Below are 19,815 nucleotides of genomic sequence, written 5' to 3' on the forward strand. Positions count from 1 at the left end.
ACTTATTGGTGAAAGTTCTGAGTGTAAATTAATATTTTCTGTCTGTTACTTTAGTGTTACTGTTTAGGTTATTATTCTTTACGTTATTACTAACTTTATAATTTGTCTCATATATAAAATGTATGTTTCTTAGGAAATAAATCGATAGTATAATCAATCAATTATTAGTACTACTACTTTGATAAATGTGTATGATGTGTTTCCCAGAGTGAATCTAGATAATACATTTATCAATGATGAAATAATTTTACTGTCCATTACCAAAGAAAATATTCTGTAATGAAAAAATAAAACACAAAAACATGAAAAAAATTAACGTACCATAATATGAATCATAACTCTTGATTTGGTGGTATAGTATGGATGGATTGTTCAAATCACCTAGAACAAAAACAATGTGAACTGTTGTAAAAATTCATTATTTGAAAACTTTGCAGTGTTGTTTGCAGTTTTACTAAAACTATCCAAATTCCTGATACTTGTATACACAATTGTGAAACAAATGCTTTTGAATGAACATTTGAATCAAAAGAGAATTATTTGTAGAGAAAAAATAAAACAAAAAAATCAATATTAATAATATACAATACGTACCCGTATTATTCCTCTATGGAATTTATTAGACAAGATATGATTCGACACAAGAATCATCTCTCAATACAAATAGAGAAACACAAACATATAACCATGATGAATTTTGTCTAAACACGTTATTCCAAGTTTGAGTAAAGTTACTTTATATTTTATGGATCAAATGGCAATTAACAGTTTTTACCCTTTTTTCTCTACTTTGGCTATACAATAGTATCATCTCTAATATATATCAAAACTGTTTACTGAAGAATGAAATCCCTAGTAATTCAACATTCACTTCTGAAGTAAATTGAAACAAAAACCACAATCATAAGGTTCGTTCCAACCAGCATCAGAAACAGTTTCTGACAGTCAGGATTCTGCGCAGTAATGTGATTGCGTTCCAACGTGAGTTTCCAACCATTAGTAAACTATCAGTTTTCTGTTCCATCCAAGATTCAAATCTGTTCGAAATCTATCAGAATGGTTTGAGGATTATCTTCTAACCATTAATCTGACGCATGCGTATTCCGTATTACTGTTTCTGTTTTATGTTCATGCAACTTGTAAACAACATAACCTGCAAACATTGTTATAAAATGAATTATGTATTTGCTGGCGCAGGAAAAATTAGGAATTCTTTAAGTGAACCTAAAATATGAACATCTTTAATTACACAAATTAATTATTGCGGTGACTTCCCAGTTCCATGTTGATTAATAAATAGAATAGAGATATAAAATACTGCAACCTACTTTTACTCTCCAGAAGTACACTTGATTAGATTTATTTTTCAAGGTTGTATTGAAATTCCATGCCAAACTTCAGTTGAACTATCAGCTGTTCCAATCAGAAATTTCAAATCAATCAGAAACCAATATTTACCAGACATGCGCGTTGACAACGATTTACAAACAGTTGGAAATCTGTTTGTGACTCAAGGTTGGAACGAACCTATAGTTATACTGGTTGTAACAAATGTGACAAATCCCCAAAAAACCCCATTGATGATGCATTTGCCATTTTTGACACAAAGGGAGTAACAAAAAGGATTTGTTTCATATTAACAAACCACATATCTTATTGAAAAGAAAGAAGAGTTTTGGATGTTCTAGTTATAAAAAAACCCAATAAGGGTTGAGAATCTGATGTATACATAAAGAATACAAGTACATTCAGATATATCCCTGACAGTAGCCACCAATGTCCATAATTATGGGACTACATTTTTTTACCCAAAAACTGGTCTAGTTCCCCTTGAGCTAAAAAAAATATGATATTGAGAAAAAAGGAAATAGCTGAAAGTATCGGGTATCCTTCAAACATAGTGGATAAGTTAATTAGAAAAGAAGCATTTAGAGAATGGTTCATGAAAGTGTGGAATCTACAAAATAAGCTGTAGGGATTACGATGAAAATTATGTTGATGAAACTAAACGGACCACAACTCACTACAAGAAACATGTTTCAGATATTTGGTTTTTAGATTCCTTTAAAAGTTCAGAAATAGGAAAATGTGAAATGAGATCTATGAATATCGACAAAGGTCTTATTCCAAACAGCCTGTTGTTCACTCCTTTATTTAATAATTACAGGTAGAAACCAGGTAAATATTAGGTATCATAGCAGGTAGCCATTAACATATGAATGGAAAGTTAAATACAATAACAAAATACCACAATACATAATATAAATAAATGATTGTTTAAATATATGTTGTTTAAAATATGTTTTTTCCGTTAACCAGCTATCGCACCCCTACGAACGACTACCCTCAGAAGTAGAAACTTGTACGAGCCAAGGACTAACGAGGCTTTACCTTTTAACGTGTGATTCCTAACACGGGTTGGACGATAGCGTTCAGTCTGGGGTTTGAACCATCGACTCACACATCGGCCGATTGACTGAGTGAACAAAGCATCCACGTCGAACCGCCCGGCTACCAACCCGAATTGATGACACTCATCTGATTACCTTCATTTGATGACCCTCACTATTGAAGGTGATGGTTTGTGGAGATGTATATAAAAGCTCAAAGTTAGTTGTAACATTTAGTTTGTCATTTCCTGATGACAGGACATCCTATGTCATTTATATTTGTGCTGAAAGCATGTATGACTCTAAGCCTACTCAATGACACTTATGGAAACTTTAAGAAACGGGTTGATCTCTCGTCGTAGAAAGTCTTGTAACGTTTATGTGGGACTCTGTCACGACCTTTATAGACCACAAAGTAACAAAAAATTTCGACCCTGAGTCCACAGAGGAGATGGCATCGACTAAACGACCCTAATTGTTCCTGTAACATCGGATCGAGAGAAAGAACTTCTCAGTTCTCAAACTTTTGATCCTGTTAGCAAACCCAAAAAGCTAGGTAAGAACAGGATATCTTACAAACCTTCTTTGAACAAAATTTTCAAATAGCAAAAGCAGAATGTACACACTAGTTTTTTTATGGTCGACTGAACCACAATAAATCCTTGCGGATCGCAGTTAAGGATCTAAAAGGCCCACTCACTTTGGAACTGATCCCTAACTTCAAATAACTAACCGGTACCAATTTTTGAACTACTATTACTGAATCTACAGTACAATAAAAAAACATTGCAAATCATTTAGAACTGTGGTATTTACTCCAACGCCCAGACCAACTGCTGAATTTACGACCAGATTGAATTTGACAAATCATGATCAAAAACACCTAAACAAATTGAAAATGGCTAATGAATTTCTTCGATGATTAAAAAAAAATAAACTGAACAGGTCAACACAAACAGTGGATATTAAATTATATTCAATAAAAAAATCAAATTATGTTTAGACGGTTTTGTAATTATAAAATGAATTTTATCAAGGGTAAACAACACAAATACAAAAAATTTACAATTTAGACATAGTGAAAAAAATAAAATTAATAATAATACAGTATCCACTAGAATGAAAATGTATTACTATTAGGTTATTTCAAAAGTTTTATCCGTTTTTTCATGTTTTGTAGCTCCATATCTCAATAAATATTAATTCTACACTGTCGTGGTATATATTGATTAATAGAGAATTTTGTTCTCTATACATTGATATACAGCCGCTATAGTGGTCAGCGGCTGGTGTGATTCACTATAACTTTCTGCAACTGGGCCAAACCATTACAGCAAAGTCCTATCGTGAGGAAATTGATAAAATGTACCAAAAATTGCGTCATCAGCAGCCGGCGGTGTTCAACAGAAGAGGTCCGATCCTGCTCCACGACAACGACCCTTTCACAAATTACCGTCCGAAAGGTGCCGTCCGAAAATGAAAAGAATTGGGTGTCAGAGTTCTGCCTCACCCACCATACTTCCCAGACCTGTCGTCAACCGAATACTATTTTTTCAACCACTTCAATAACTTTCTCACTGGTAGAAACTTCACCAATCAAGGCTAGGCAAAAACGGCCATCGTCGACTGCATTGAATCTCACTGAATTTTTATGTCCAACGCGTAATGGAAATTTACTAAAGGTGCCTAGACGCAAAACCTCCAAATTTAAAGAATTACCACTATATAACAGTCAGCCTTTAGAATGTGCTGCAGTCAGCTATTACACAAATTGAAACAGACAAGTTATTCTACAGGACCATTAAAAAACTCTTACTAGACAAATGTTACTACATTTGATTGAATGAATGATTGTAACTGTTAAAATGTCTCTATACTGTGGGTTTGATATGTGTATGTTTGATATATAATAATAATAATAATAAACTCCTCTTATTGTCATTCAAGAACAGTACATAATTGGGTCATTCATAGACTGTTGGCGAAGTCTAGCTCAAAGCTATTCCACTCAACCAACAGAGGGACACAGCCCAAGAAAAAAATAAATAAATAAATAAATAAATAAATAAATATATATATATATATATATATATATATATATATATATATACTAACAAATTGTCTGGCAAGATGTAAATTGTTAGAATAACATGAAATAAAATAAGATATAAATTATAACTTGTAAATAAATTAAATTAAATATAATTATTTTATTGTTAAGTGTAAATAATATCACAGTAAAAGAGCAATTGATGAAATTTATAGGGAAACATAATATTTTAATTAAAGAACAATCTGGATTTAGGGAATCCCATTCATGTGAAACTGCACTGCAATTTCTAATCTCTTTGTGGAAAGTTGAGCTATCTAAAAAACGTATTATAGGTGTTGTCTTTCTGGATTTCAAAAAGGCATTCGAGACAGTCAACACTGAGTTACTTTTAATGAAATTAAATAAGTATGGACTAGATTATAAAGTATGAAAATGCTTCACAAATTACCTCACATATCGGAAGCAGCTAGTTAAATATTATCAAGTGACATCAAGTACTTTAAATGTAATTTCTGGAGTCCCTCAAGGGTCAGTATTGGGTCCACTGCTATTCTTGCTGTACATAAATGATATTGTGATACATGTTGAAAGGTGTTTGCCGACGACACTATGTTGTACTGTTCTGGGACAACTAATGAAATCTCAGAATGTTTGAATGAGGAACTATTAAATATAAAAGAGTAGTTATGTAACAACGGCCTCAAGTTAAATGTTAATAAAACAAAATGCATGTTGATAGGTAGCAAATATCGTTTAAGACAACTGCAAGATGAACAGCTGTCATTGAATCTTTATATTGAAAATTTTTTGCCAAAAAAATTATCCTATCAAATTTGTCTATTTCTAGTCATGTGTGTCGAAATAACCAATGAAACCATCATTACACTGATAACTACCCATGGATAGTTTTCACGGGTAGTTATCACTTATGTCATGACATTGCTAAGCAACCAACACAATAAAGTTGTTTGACATTTCAGTAATTCAATTTATTTCGAAAATGTCACTTCCTCGCTTTGGTGTTCAAAATGATGCGGCAATTGACAAAATCATTGAAGAAAATACACCAAAAAATACTGTCAATAGTAAAAAATACACTTGGAAAATATTTATGGAGTTTTGTGACGCCAGAAAATATGAATTGGATGGAAATCGTACTTTTGAAGAGCTTGCATTAATACTCAAGGATTGGGCGATTAATATGAGAAAAAAGGATAGCACAGAGTTTAAGGAGGCTACTGTTAAAACCGTATGGAATGTAACAAGCAAATTATTACAAGAAAAGTATTACAAGGAGTATAATATCATGCTAGACCCCTTTATGCGTGGAAACACCTATGCAGTAACCGAGGCAAATACAGCAAGATCAACGGAATATCATTATACGAATTGTTCTTTTAATAACTGTGTGTTCAATAAATAATTTTGTTCGAATTGCAAAAAATTTTCTCACCGAATATCCCTCGAACATTGATAAATAACTCATAATTTTATCACAACTTCCTCAAGCACGTTATTTTAGTGATAAAATTATTTCGTTAGTTATCAATGTCCTTGGGATATTATAGCTGATAATGTCATCATTGAAAGGGTAACAACTTTTAAATATCTGGGAGTGGTATTAGATCAAGAATTGAACTTTAATGCGCACTGTAGTTATATTCAGGAGAAAATAGCCACGAAAGTTCATCTCTTATATAGATTGAAAAATAAAATAGTGAATATGCAAAATTAACAATTCATAAGTCAATAATAGCACCCCACTTTGACTATTGCAGTACATTACTCTATTTTGTGAGCAATGAAAATCTAAACAGACTACAGAAGCTTCAAAACAGATCCATGAGGGCAATATTAAGTTATAATAAACATACATCTGTGGAATACATGTTGGAAACACTGTCTGTTATGTCTGCTAAACAAAGGATAACACTGAATATGGTAATATTTATATTTAAAATTAAACACAATATGTTGCCAAATTATCTGAGTGATCAGTTAACCTACACAAGTAGTATTCATACACTCCACTAGAAATAGAAATTTTTATATCCACAGAGACATAGTTCTGATCTGATTGCATTCAATAATTTGCCAAGTCATATAAAAAGCTGTGATTCATTAAATTCATTCAAAAGAAAATGTAGTGAATATATTTCAAGTAATTGTCTTCAATAATTCGTCTTGTTTTCTAGTTTCTTGTTTTTAAAATGTGACTTGTCTCTAATTTTATATATTTTTTTTATTGTTTTGTATTTTATAAGTGACTGACTGTACTATGAAGAACATTATTTGCTAATAATGAGTAATAATAATAATAATAATGATTAATATGATGTATTGTGGATGTATTGTTTACTGTAAAAATTATGACTTGCAATATGTACAATTTTGAACTCAACTGGTTAATAAAGAATTTGAATTTCGATCGAATTGAATAAGTATTCACTGAGATATTAGATATTTTTAAGTAGACACATAAAAACAGACATAACTTTTTAAATAACCTAATAAATATGAATCGATGTTTGAGAAACCTCACTTGTCTGCGAACTAAAACTTGTGGAAAAAACAAAAAAACTGTTTCAAAAACCTGCCAAATTTTATTGAAGAGAACATTCTATCAGGTTTGCGATGCTTGCATGAGTCGGGACAAGAAGGGTTTCACACACGACTGATTCATATATTATAGTAGATAATAATGGACATAAATACTCCAAAAATGACTATTCAGAAATATAATTAATCTTATTCCAATGCTCTGGTAGAAGCATTTCTAGATATTGCCTGAGGATCATCAAAATACCCAAATTTGTTGTTGTTATATAAGAAGTTTTTTCACCAAGGGTAGTTTCTTCACTGGTACAAACTTAGATGGTTTCTACTATTTTTATGCTGGATCATAACCAACTTCAATTTTTTTTAATCGTTTGCTTATAATTCTGTTATTGAAATTATTTGATTATAACCATCACTAGTATAGATGGTTAAATAATCTTAGAGTATATTTGAATGGTATTAGAGCCCAAAAGTGTTGGCATTCATGACCTAATATGACCACAAGAAAAGATATGGAATAAAAAAAGTGATGTTATTTTGAATCCCAATGACGAAGTATATCACAAAGGGAAATCCAAAACACAGGAGGAGCCAAAAATCCGAAGTGCACAAGTTGGTGGTGAAATAATGCAAATTCAAATGCAACAAAAGTTTGATGAAATCATAAATCTGAATGTAGAAGACAGATATGGAAAGGAGGAGGATGAATTTATAGAAGTAAAAAGTAGAAGGAAAAAATATATGATAGTAAGTGGTGCTGGAAATAAGGACCTTTATGGAATGGAAAACCCAGATAAGAAAATTTGGCTATTCTTATCTAGAGTTCCGGACGCAATTATATCTGAAAATATAGTGAGCTTTATTGAAGCGCGTATAAATTCTAAAAGCATTCATGTCACAAAATTAGCAACTAGAAGTACCCGTGATGATGACCAAGCATTTATAGTAGGAGTGGAGCCACAATTTAAGGAACAACTCTATGAGCCCAGTTTTTGGCCAGAAAAAATATTATTTAGTCGCTTTAATTTCAATCGTGGACGACACCTTCTACCTGATAATTCACAATACAGGGGAAATCCATCTAGTGACACTTCTTGTCCTATATCTTTTTTATAAATTACGACTCTCAGAGAGGCGGTAAATTAATAGTGATACCAGATCAAACGCAAGTCCTGCTGGAAAATCAAAACTATGGAGAGATAAAAGGAGCAAACGACAATGGAAAGATAAATATAATGCATTGTAATGTTCGAGGAATAGCTGGTAAGGCTACTGATCTTGAAATCATCTTGGATCAATACAATATAGACATTTGCTGCGTTACAGAGCACTGGCTAAAATACCAACAATTAGAATATTTCAAATTGAATAATTTTCATTTAGTAAATAGTTTTTGTCGTAATGATCGCAATCATGGTGGCACTGCCGTTTTTGTGAAGAACCATCTAGTTACAATATCAAAGCCAATAAACTTCCATGGCAATGTAGAAAAGCATTTTGAAGCCACTATAATATGTACAGAATTTACCAAAGGCAGACCTAAAATGTTTGTAGTAAATATTTATCGTACACCTGATAGTGATATTAAAATATTTTGTGATAAATTATATGAACTGATCTGTAGTATATATACTGACAAAGACTATCTGATAATATGCGGAGATATCAATATACATTTTTTGAAAGACACTTTGTTTGTTAGAGAGATAAACAATATTCTCAATGAATTTGGAATGGTAAATCATATCAAACTTGCTACTCGTATTACCAATCGAAGTCTCACTTCTATTGATGTAATTTTTTCTAACATTGATGTTGAAAAGCAACTAGTCAAAGAAAATCATTTATCTGATCACACTTTCCAAATATGCCAGTTTAAAGTCCAGTATGAAAGAACAAAAACTGTTGAAGTTTTATTAAAACACGATATGTCAGAAAATAATTTAATAACTTTCAAAAATTTGTTAGAAAGGGAAACATGGGAAGAGACGTGTTCACGTCAATTAATACCGATGATAAATTTAAAAGCTTCTATATCACATTTCAATATTGTTACAACATTGCTTTTCCTTTAAAAAAAACCTATGTTAACAAAAATAAGAAACCATGGTACTCTTCTGAATTGAAGGAACTCCATAACATGTTATGTGAAATGTCAAAAATTGTAAAAAGTTCATTTAATGATTTGGTCAAAAGTAGGTATAACATGTTAAAGCATTACTATAAAGAAAAAGTGAAAATAGCAAAACACACATATAACAATGATAGGCTGCAAAGGGCACCAAACCTGATGAGAAAAAGTTGGAAAATAATTAACGAGTCAAAAAATAAACCAAATTTCAATTCAGTGAATCAACTTACTGTTAATGATAAAACAATAGCAGATCACGAAGAAATAAGTAATATTTTCAGTAAACATTTTATGAATGTAAAATGTACAAGGCCGGAGCCTGATAAATTGAAATTAGGTCCTTTCAATGAATATAGCTTTTTCCTTTGTCCAACCACTCCTCAGGAGATTGAAGAATATATAACTAAAACAACAAGTAAACATGCTTCTGGGATAGATGATATATGTGGAAAAGCTGTAAGGTTTGTCAAGGAAACGATAGGTTTGCCTTTAGCTCACATAATCAATGAATCTTTTTTGTCAGGACAGTACCCATTGATTCTAAAGGTCTCTAAATCTATACCAATTTTCAAAAACAAAGGATCTAGAGAGATAGTAGATAATTACCGAAATGTCTGCTTACAGAGCCAACTAGCCAAAATTTTTGATATGGCATATAATGAACGTCTCAATAAATTTTTGAATCAACATAACTTATTATTTGATTGTCAGAATGGATTTAGAAGGAACAAATCAACAAATACCGCCATATCTGATCTCAATACTACCGTCTATAGATGCCTTAATAATAAATAAAATCCCATTGCTCTTTATTTTGACCTAAGTAGAGCGTTTGATACAGTTAATCACCAACTACTCTTGGAAAAATTACACCGAATTGGCATACGAGGAGTTACAAGTGATTGGATTGCTTCATATCTCCATGACAGACAACAAATAGTGGTGATAAACGGTAAAAAATCTAAAGAAAATATTGTGAACATTGATATCCCTCAGGGGTCTATATTGGGGCCAGTTCTCTTCACAATTTTTATAAATGATATGGTTTATTCATGCTCTTAGCCAAAAAAAATCATTATGTATGCTGATGATACTAATATTCTGATTTCTGAGAATAAATTACAGGATACTGTAATCAAGGCAAATATTTGTGCTAATGATTTTCATGAGTGGTGTGTTCAACGGAATGCTAGTGAATTTGTCCAAGACATTTTTTATGGTGTTTACAACAAAAAATATAAATTATGATTTCAGTTCTCTAATAAGAGTTAATCATCAAACAATAGAACAGGTGAATTACATCAAATTTCTAGGTATCAAAGTAGATAAAAAAATGACATGGGATCCTCATATTAATGATCTAACAAATAAATTAAGCACAAGTTGCTTCATCATCAGGCAATTGAAAGGTACAATATCTCTGGAAACCCTTAAACTGGCTTATTTTGGAATAGTGCAATCGACAATAAGTTATGGAATAATGTTTTGGGGTAACTCTGTACATATGAATAGAGTTTTTGTTATGCAAAAAAGAATTATCAGATGTATGGCAGGAGTGCACTCCAAAACATCATGTAGAAAATGGTTCAATCAACTAGGAATTCTCACAGTCCCCTCACTTTATGTGCTGCAGATCATATTATACGTTGAAAAAGATGAAAATTATTTGAGGAAAAAAAAAATATACATAATTACTGTACAAGAAACAGTGAAAGATTATACCAACCATACTCACGATTAGGAGTTGGTCAAGACTCCCATGTATATCAAGGTATTAAATGTTATAACAAACTCATGGCTATTCATCCTGAGTTGAGTTTAATGAGTAGGAATGAACTAAAATGTTGGTTGAATGAATTTTTAAAAAACAAGGTGTTCTACTCTCTTCAAGAATTTTTAAATTGTTAATGTTCATTGTATATTTTAATATTTTACTTATCAAAAATGTATATGTATAATATTGTAAATTTTAATTACTTTTAAGCTCTCTTTGTGACTAGTCCAATAAGTTTCATGTATTTACACTTTTTTTATGTTGTACATGTGAACTTTAGTGATGAATAAACTTCTATTCTATTCTATTCTAATACCAGACAGAGCTGTTTCAATCTGTTAGAGTAACAGAAGGCCAGGTCATGAATGTAACATTCAACTCGTTCTGTCCTACTAAGAACAACACAAAGTAAGAAGTAGTGATGAAGACTCATTCCCCCTATGAAAGACTCCTATAACAACAGTAAGAAGAGGAATGTTGCTGTTATCACTTCTCATTCAAATGTATATAATTGTATTAATACATGTCATCAGAGAGGTAAGGGAACCATTCACCAATACTGGATTTTTTGAGCTTATGTTCTTATACCAAATTCAAGAAAGATTAATGACGATTACTTTATCGCATATTTATAAAGCATTGAAAAATAGTTACCAAAAATTTTACAAGAATATTGAATTATTGTTTGTTCAAAATATATTTTCGAATACAATTTCCTGAAAATTGAGAATCATTCAATAACTGAAAGCACCAATATTTTATACAACTGGAAAGCCCACATTATTTGACATTAGGCCCATATCCAAACAGGACCTAGATATCTCAGAATAATTTTAGATATGAAGAAAATTAATATTACGACATTAAAAAAAAAATTCAAAAATAGCCGTATGATTGAAAAGTAAATGAGCAAAAATGTTTTGAAAGTGTCAATATATTTCAATTTTTTTAAAAAAGAAAGCTTTCCCGATAATGACTCTTGGTTTGTTTCAAGTTTTCTCCCCTTTTCTTCACAAATTAATTGGCTTAGTGAAATTCATTTCTTTCCTCAATTTCAAATCAAGAATTTGGGAAACTATCTTTAATGATATAAGGAAATGTAATAAATATTTTACGTTATACTGAGTTCCTCTGAAAGGAGACCTAATAGGTTTAGATATTATGGGGCTTGTTGAGCGTCATCTTTAGATAAATACATCTGAAAATTTAATGTAATTGTAATTTTAATATCAATATGAATATATGACAAAAGTAAATTATGATATCTTATCGAGATCATTCACAAAAGATCACCAATGAAAATCATCATAATGACTATAAAAAATGTCTTAAAAGCATAAATAATTCGAAATGGATCATTACCTATTTGTATTTTCTTGTTGACTTGTATCTTCCCATTGACCTTCTAAAGAACTTAAACTCCTCTTTTTTCGTAACATTCGCTTTGTCCTAATGGAAAGTTCTTCAGCATCATCAGTGTCCAAACTGTCTGAGGAATGATCAGTGGAATGTTTTTTGTCCATTTCTTCAGATTTTTCTATTTTTTCTAATATTTTTTTGCTGTTCATATTCACTTTTACACCTGTAGCAATAGTACATTATGTTATCACGGGATAAATTGAATGTTTAGTGTGATGACTCATGGAATGACTTTCAAAAAGAAATATTTTCATTTGACATAATAAACTTGAAAACATCATACATAATGGTAAATATTGAAATCAAGTAACAAATATTTCAGATTCAGGAAAGAAAGGTTTTTGGCTTTCTACTTCTCCATCTTCCTTTACTGAAAACTAATCTCTCCTAAAAATATATCATTTTTGGTTTCAGACTCGTTTTTAAAATCAATGTATAAAAATAATTTCATATTAGAGGCACCCTAAAACATTTACTCGATACTAAATGATTAATATTAGGGTAGGTAGGTGAATTTTTCATCCAGAAACTTTTGTATTGAGTAATGGCGTTTCTGACTCAATATTCTCTTCATTTTGTTTTCATTTTTTTTTTCAATTGTCTTCTTTGCATTTTCATGTATAAAGAATCTGTTAGAAAGTTACTCATTTATTTTTTCAAGTGTTTTTTCCATTGTGGTTGTTTATTTATTTTATCTTATTTTTTTTACTGTTTTTCTTTGTTATTCCATCACTTTCGAATCATGTTAACAGATTCAATTATTCTATCACTGAATTATTTTTTGCCATATTTACTCATTTCTTATATATTTTTTCAGGATTTTGTATTTCAATGTATAATAATCATCTTCCACTCTTCTCAATATTTCTGATATTCCTCTAATCTAATTTCACTGTTCTTAAAGGTGAAACCGTGACCTCTTATATTTTACTATCCCTCGATGCCTTCATTGGGGGCGAACATTAAAACAATTCAAGAAGTTGTAGAAAATAGAAATTAATGTGTGACAATCAGTATCAATCTGTAGAGTTTTTTTTTCAATGTACATGATTGGATACTATCATTTCATTTAGGAAACCAATTATAAACATTTAACTAGATAATACATAACATTAAAATGAACAATTCAAAATCAACTTTACAAAACGCTCAAAGGTGCGAACTCGTTTCCTCCTTTTCATGAAAGAGGATGTATGCATCTCCACTCACAAGCGATTTTGGTGAAATTGGTGACACTTGTGAATCATTGTATTCGTGCCACGTGCCAGTATAAAGATGTCTGCAGAATGCTGTATAATGTCCGCTGTAGGTAGACCCACTGTGATTCGAAAGTGCATATAGATTATAGCGACAAGGAGTCACATTATCTGCTGCATGATTGTTCATATCTAATCCATCTAGAGGAAACATTCAACATTCAACTTGCCTCTAAATCTTTCTGTTAGAGAAAATCTTTTAAAATGAATAACTAAAATATGGGGAAACTTATGGATTGTTAGAGACTTTGTGCATTTTCTTCTTTTTTTGCAACTTGAACACGTCGGTTTTTCATGTCCATCCAAAGTTTCCTCTCTTGTGAAGAAATCCAAGCACTGTGATAAACTCAATTGGTTAGTTCTTTCTGGTATGGGGAGTGACAAATCCCAGAAAGGATTGAAGGATACAGATGAGTGTCCACAATGTGTGCACTTCATCGTGGATTTTAATTGACCAACGAAATCATCTCCAATCTTAGAGTTATATGTACTCAAATAAATCAGCCATGACTTTTGTGCTTTTTCGCTGTCGCTCAATTTTTCGTTAATCTCCATTAAGGTCAATTTAGGTTTCTCAATAATTTTATTAACGTCATCATGTAAACCTTCTATAAGATAACGAAGGAACTCCTGGGCGTCTTGATGCGCATGACCCATGAATCGAGGGGCAAAACTTTGAATCTGACTTTTTAAGGAGACTGTGTTCACTGCTCTATCAGATGAATTTTCTGACCACAATTCCTTGATAACTTCTGCAAAAGCTCTGATTAAAGCACCCTCTGAACTAGAAATATTAATATCTTTCATGTACTCATCTTTTTTCAAATATTCCAGTAGCCATCTCGTATTGGATAAACATTGGATTACACTGTTCATGAAACAGGTGTTGCCAATATTTTTCAACCCATTAATCCCAAGGATTTTGACTGTAGAGGTTATTCTAGCCCACAAGCAAATAGTAATATCTGGAATTTTTAATATTGTTTTCACTGAATATCCTACCTATTATCTTACTACTGAGGTTACCCCGTTTATATATTTATATTAAACTATATGACTAATATAATACTAGTAAACTTTATTGATTTCAAAGCCCATAAGGTATAAAAAAAATTATGAACAAGTTCTGTATCAACAAGTACTGTTGAATAGTTACTGATGTTCGTGTAGAATATAGCTTTCACTGTAGTTTGTAATTCAAGTGGGAAGGTTAATTACTTATGTCAACTTGATTGGGAAATCATTATTTTGACAATTTGACAAAATGTTTATAACACATGAAAGAAATAAAGAAACAAATTGTTCTTACCCATGGAATTATCTTCATTAAAGTTTAATCTGGTTAACCTTGGAACTAACGTAGGTTCTTTCACTCGTAAAGTTTTTCTATTATTTACAGTATTTACAGATCTGGTTATAGGAGCATTGATACTTCTTTTTGGAGGTGGTGCAGACACATTTTGAGAACTCTCCGATATTCCACGTTTTCTTGAAACAATCTCTGAATTCTCGTTACATATTCCTTTACATTTTGAACACAATACTTGGCGTGGCCTTAATCTAACAGTCATCTTATTGTTTCTATATTTGTTAGGCATTTGAACATTTTTCTTTTTCGGTGCATTTGGGTCCATATAAGCAAATCTTTGGTTGACAGCATAGAGGGTATTATCGTCCGGGTTTTTTGTTGGGGCGTTGAAAGCTGGGTTTATGTTTGGAACGCCACATGGCAAATTTCTAGAACAAAATTTTTAATCATATTCATTTCAGAATTAAAAAAAAATAATTTAATTTAATTTATTGTCTAAACGAATTTTCTTAATCGCAATTTTATTACATACACAATTATAGGAAAATATCCAAATATACACCTTTGAGTTTGTGGAGTAGTACTAATTATAACAGAAATGTGTTATGGCAACAAAAGTGACGAATTTTTTGCAATAGGTTTACAATAATTGCTTCTAGAATCATGTTAGTGGTGAATTACAATTTTATACATACAAATTCCGAATTCATGATAAATTTTATTTCAAATAGTGTGAATTATCACAGTTGGAATAACAATAATAATGAGAGTGTCCCTCTTGATTCATTTCTGAGATTTGTCTTGAATCAAGTCGGGAACAATTGTAATAATTTTCAATGTGGAATGAATATATTAACGAAAAGTAATTTTTCTTAAGCTAATATAACAACTTGGAAATGTAAAATTTATTTTCACTTCAAAATTCTCGGTCAGCGATGAGCGACCTTTTCAATTTCAATTCAAATTTTAAAATTTTTTGGCGGCCCGCACATGAAGTAACACTTATTATTAATTCACAAAACTTTATTAATAATAAATATTAGAACGAAAAAACATGAAATTAAAAAAAAAAGATTTCATAAACAAATTTCAATGCAAAATAAGAAACAAACAAGAAAATAACAGAAAAAAGAATTAACTTGGAATTTTGAATGAGAAATTTGTCGATATAAGCTTGTCGATATAAGCTGATCTATTTCAGCCAGAATTGATGAAGTAGCTACACTTACGCAGCTTTCTAATCGTGCATCACTCAGTCTTGATGTGCACATCTATGTACTGTTTTTTAGAAGTGATGGCAAACTTCGTTTCAAGCTACTTTCAGAAATATTAAACAGATCTACTTGAATATCATTAGCATTCGATAAAATTCTGAATAATGGTGAGCGTTTTCCATAATTGCATCTATGGAAATCAATTGCAAACAATTGTTCGCGAACATACGTACTTCCGAACAGACATCATTTGCTTTGCATTTTCCGTCAAACGAGAAAATTTCTCAGGGCTCACATATGATTTATAAAAATTTTCGATGTTTACACATCGACATTAAATGGCGAGGAAAATAATTTCATGGAAACCGCTGTCTTCTCAGCTTTGAACATTTGGAATCATAATTGAAATTCGTTGATTAAAATGTCTATACATTTTGCCTATTTCTAAGAAGTAGTAATGTTTTCTTTTTCCGAATGTGGAAAGTGAGACACATTATTCTGCAAGAGATGCTGGTTCCGTAATTTCAATTTGCGCTCAAAGCCCCGAATTTTATTATACAAATTGTGAATGAACTGTCTTCAACCTTGAAGTCCCACATTAAGGTCATTGAGATACTGAGTCATATCGATAAGAAATCCTAAATCGCACATCCATTCTTCATTACTAAATCCAAGAACAATTGTATTTCGCTTTTCAAGTTGTATATTTTTTTTAGCATTGCACCTCTACCAAGCCAACGTACTTCGGTATTAAAAACCATGCTGTCATATTTAGTTTCGCAACAGCTGATCAGAAGAAAGCAGAATGTAAACATGAAGTAGATGACCTTAGAAATAAACTAGTTACACAATATGTGTTACTGAGATAAGAAAGCAAACTACTCAGACAAATTATTCAGGATAAAGATACAATAAGAGAAGACAGGGAGCACTTGATTCCTCTACTAAAAAAAATTGCATTGCTTGAAATTCGCAAAATATAAATCATACACAAATAGTCAGATGGAAACAAAAACCACAACCAAAATTGTACTGAACAAAAAACCTGAATAAACAAATGTAAATGAATGAAACACAAAGACTAATGAAAATAAACATATTTCGACAACAGAATGTAACCTCTCAAATAAACAAGGTGAGTCAAGTGTGACTGGACAGTTGCCTAACAATCAGAGTGATTATGATATTACTGAACAACAGGTAGCTGCCAATATAATGAAAATACAAACTGAACTGAAATGCAAGGAGTTGATATGTTTCACAAATACCCCATCTCAAATAACATATCAATGAAACTAGCTTCTGGCCTGAAGGAGTGAGGTATAATCGTTTCAATCTCAAATTAGGTCAACATTTCCTAGACAATTCACACCAGTTTAAAGTGCAACAGAAAAAAAATAATTGCAGAGACCGATCCCTTTTCATACAAAATGAGGAATACTCATTCTCCTCCATAAGACCAGTATGGGATGCCATCCTGCAGCTATCTAATGAACATTATTCCATGTGAAAAAATCAAGAACTTACTTTTTTCTATCAAAATGTGCAATCTTTAGGTTATAAAGCTGATGTATTTATTATCTGTCTGAAGATATCGTATTATTTTGTTTGGCTGACAAGTGGCTTGATCTCAAATATTCATATTTAAAACTACTATGTAGCAGGTTTCTTTTGCAGATATAAAGTCAGTCATGGTGGAGTTACAATATTTGCTCGATGTGACACTGTTACAATTGTAGTTGATCTAAAAAAAATTCAAATGAGGTTGATGCGAAGTTTGCTGCAATAAGTATATTTAATAAGCTGGTAATATGCTTAAATCGATCAGGTAAAGATTTTTTCCAGAATTTCATATCATTGTTTGAATCACTTGTTGTATTTTCAATTGTAAATTAAAAAAAAAGTGTTTGTTAGGGGATTTTAATGTAGACTTTTTCACTGAATTAACAGAAAAAAAAATGTATAACACATTAGTTGCATTCAAGCTCGCATTTGTCAAAATTACTTCAGGAATGCTCGGGAATACTTGGAAGAAAACTCATTTTATTCTTTCGAAGAATTTTTTTTATTTAAATGTATGTTTATTATTATATTATCCTTAAAGTGCTGCTGTCTTAATGTTCTTTGATTGTAGAATTTTTTTCTTTTAATAATGAACAGATGGTAATGATTCTTTTATTACATACTTGTTTCATGTTTATATTTTTGTAGATCTTAATACAATTGTTCTTTCAAGTACGACCTGATAATAGTTCTTTTAATATTATAGACTTATTCAGTCTATAATGCTGTCGCCTGTCGGTTCTGTTATGACTTAAGGTTATATGATCTGTGTCTTTGTATGGACTTCGGTGATGAACAAATTTGATTTGTATCTAATGCAAGAATTGACTCAAGTCACTAACCACTCCTACACCAGCATTGACAATGTTTTGATAACTTTTGAAAACAGATGGCATTGGCATATATATTTCTCTTAAGTGAACTACTTATTGTAGAAAAAAATCCACTGAAACAATGTCAAATGTAGTTAGGCGTACTTAGGCGATCAAATTATTACATTTCTAGTAAACCAAATTTTTCAGCGGCATTTCTTTGCGAGAAAATCAGATATGCAAGAGAAGTACTTTTTACTGAGAAAAAAGTCAATCAGAGATATAAAAAATGTATTGGTTTGACGATAATCTAAAACAAATGGGGAATAATATGAAGTATCGGAAGGATCTCTGGTTAATGACAGGTAGTGAAATACAAGTATACAAACATGAAAAACACTTATAGGAAGACAATCATAGAAACTAAAACTAGTTGTTATGACAAAATTCTAAATAGTAAAAATAATTGTAAAACCGAGTGGTCAATAATAAAACCATTCAATGGGAAGTGACAAATTGTTTATAAAAAAAATGGAGTGTATTATGAGGGTTATTTCTTGTGGCAAAAATATAATATGTTAAAATAATAATGTGGCACTATTTCACTGAAACGAGTTAATCAATTATTCAGAAAAACTACCCCCCACCAACCCCCATGAGAGGCCTATAGGAAATATACCATGGGGGTTCTTTTTTGCATCGGTGGGAAAGTGACCAACCTATGGACAAGAAAATGTAGCTCCACAACTTTTTTTTGTGGTCATCTCTGACGGGGAATTGTTTGACCTCTGTTTTTGAATAGAAAAGTTAAAAAAAATTACTTATGGAATTCAATGAACGAAACTTTACATCAAAAATTGATTTCCACCAAATCATAACAAACGTGAAACAGTACCAAAAGTTCTTCAGCCTTATTTCATATTATATAAAATGGAGACGGTAGTTAGTTATTTGCAAATATCTCCAAAACGAATGGTCATCGATAGGAACAATCTGAAAAAAAATGTTTTTCCCCCAAATAGGCGACTTTTGTCTAATGTAACCAGCCTTGAAAGAGTTAGCAATAGTGGAACAACTTAAGTATAGTTCACCTATATTTTGGTAGTAAATTGTGACTGCAATGGTCTTAGTAAGTTATTCCACTGTAGAAATATCTTTAAATTTGTTACATAATCCTCTTTCATTTTAATTCTGCGATTTGAGCTCGTTTCTGATTGTAGCAGTTGTTGCCTTGCCGTCTGTCTGGTATTATTATTATTAATATTATTAGAAGTGGATAATCTTAGCGACTGGAGAAATGTACAGTTGCATAACAATGGGTTTCTTCGAAGAGAT

The 19,815-nt window shown here is 31.3% G+C and overlaps 1 protein-coding gene across 2 annotated transcripts in view; it reads right to left on the reverse strand.

Moving 5' to 3' along the window:
- LOC111503622 (uncharacterized) overlaps positions 1 to 19,815 on the reverse strand; it is a 56,142-nt gene that overhangs the window by 31,897 nt on the left and 4,430 nt on the right. For both annotated transcript variants that reach the window (XM_074173071.1, XM_074173072.1), the window contains exons 2-3: positions 14,892 to 15,319; positions 12,270 to 12,489 (exon numbers count right to left, since the gene is read on the reverse strand). In XM_074173071.1, coding sequence (XP_074029172.1) covers positions 12,270 to 12,489; positions 14,892 to 15,319 — 648 coding nt within the window. The remainder of the gene's footprint in view (positions 1 to 12,269; positions 12,490 to 14,891; positions 15,320 to 19,815) is intronic.

This window comes from Leptinotarsa decemlineata, unplaced genomic scaffold, assembly GCF_025532065.1.
Source record: "Leptinotarsa decemlineata unplaced genomic scaffold, Ldec_3_MD MMD2_tig00000199_RagTag_RagTag, whole genome shotgun sequence".
NCBI classification, from domain to species: Eukaryota; Metazoa; Arthropoda; class Insecta; order Coleoptera; family Chrysomelidae; genus Leptinotarsa; species Leptinotarsa decemlineata.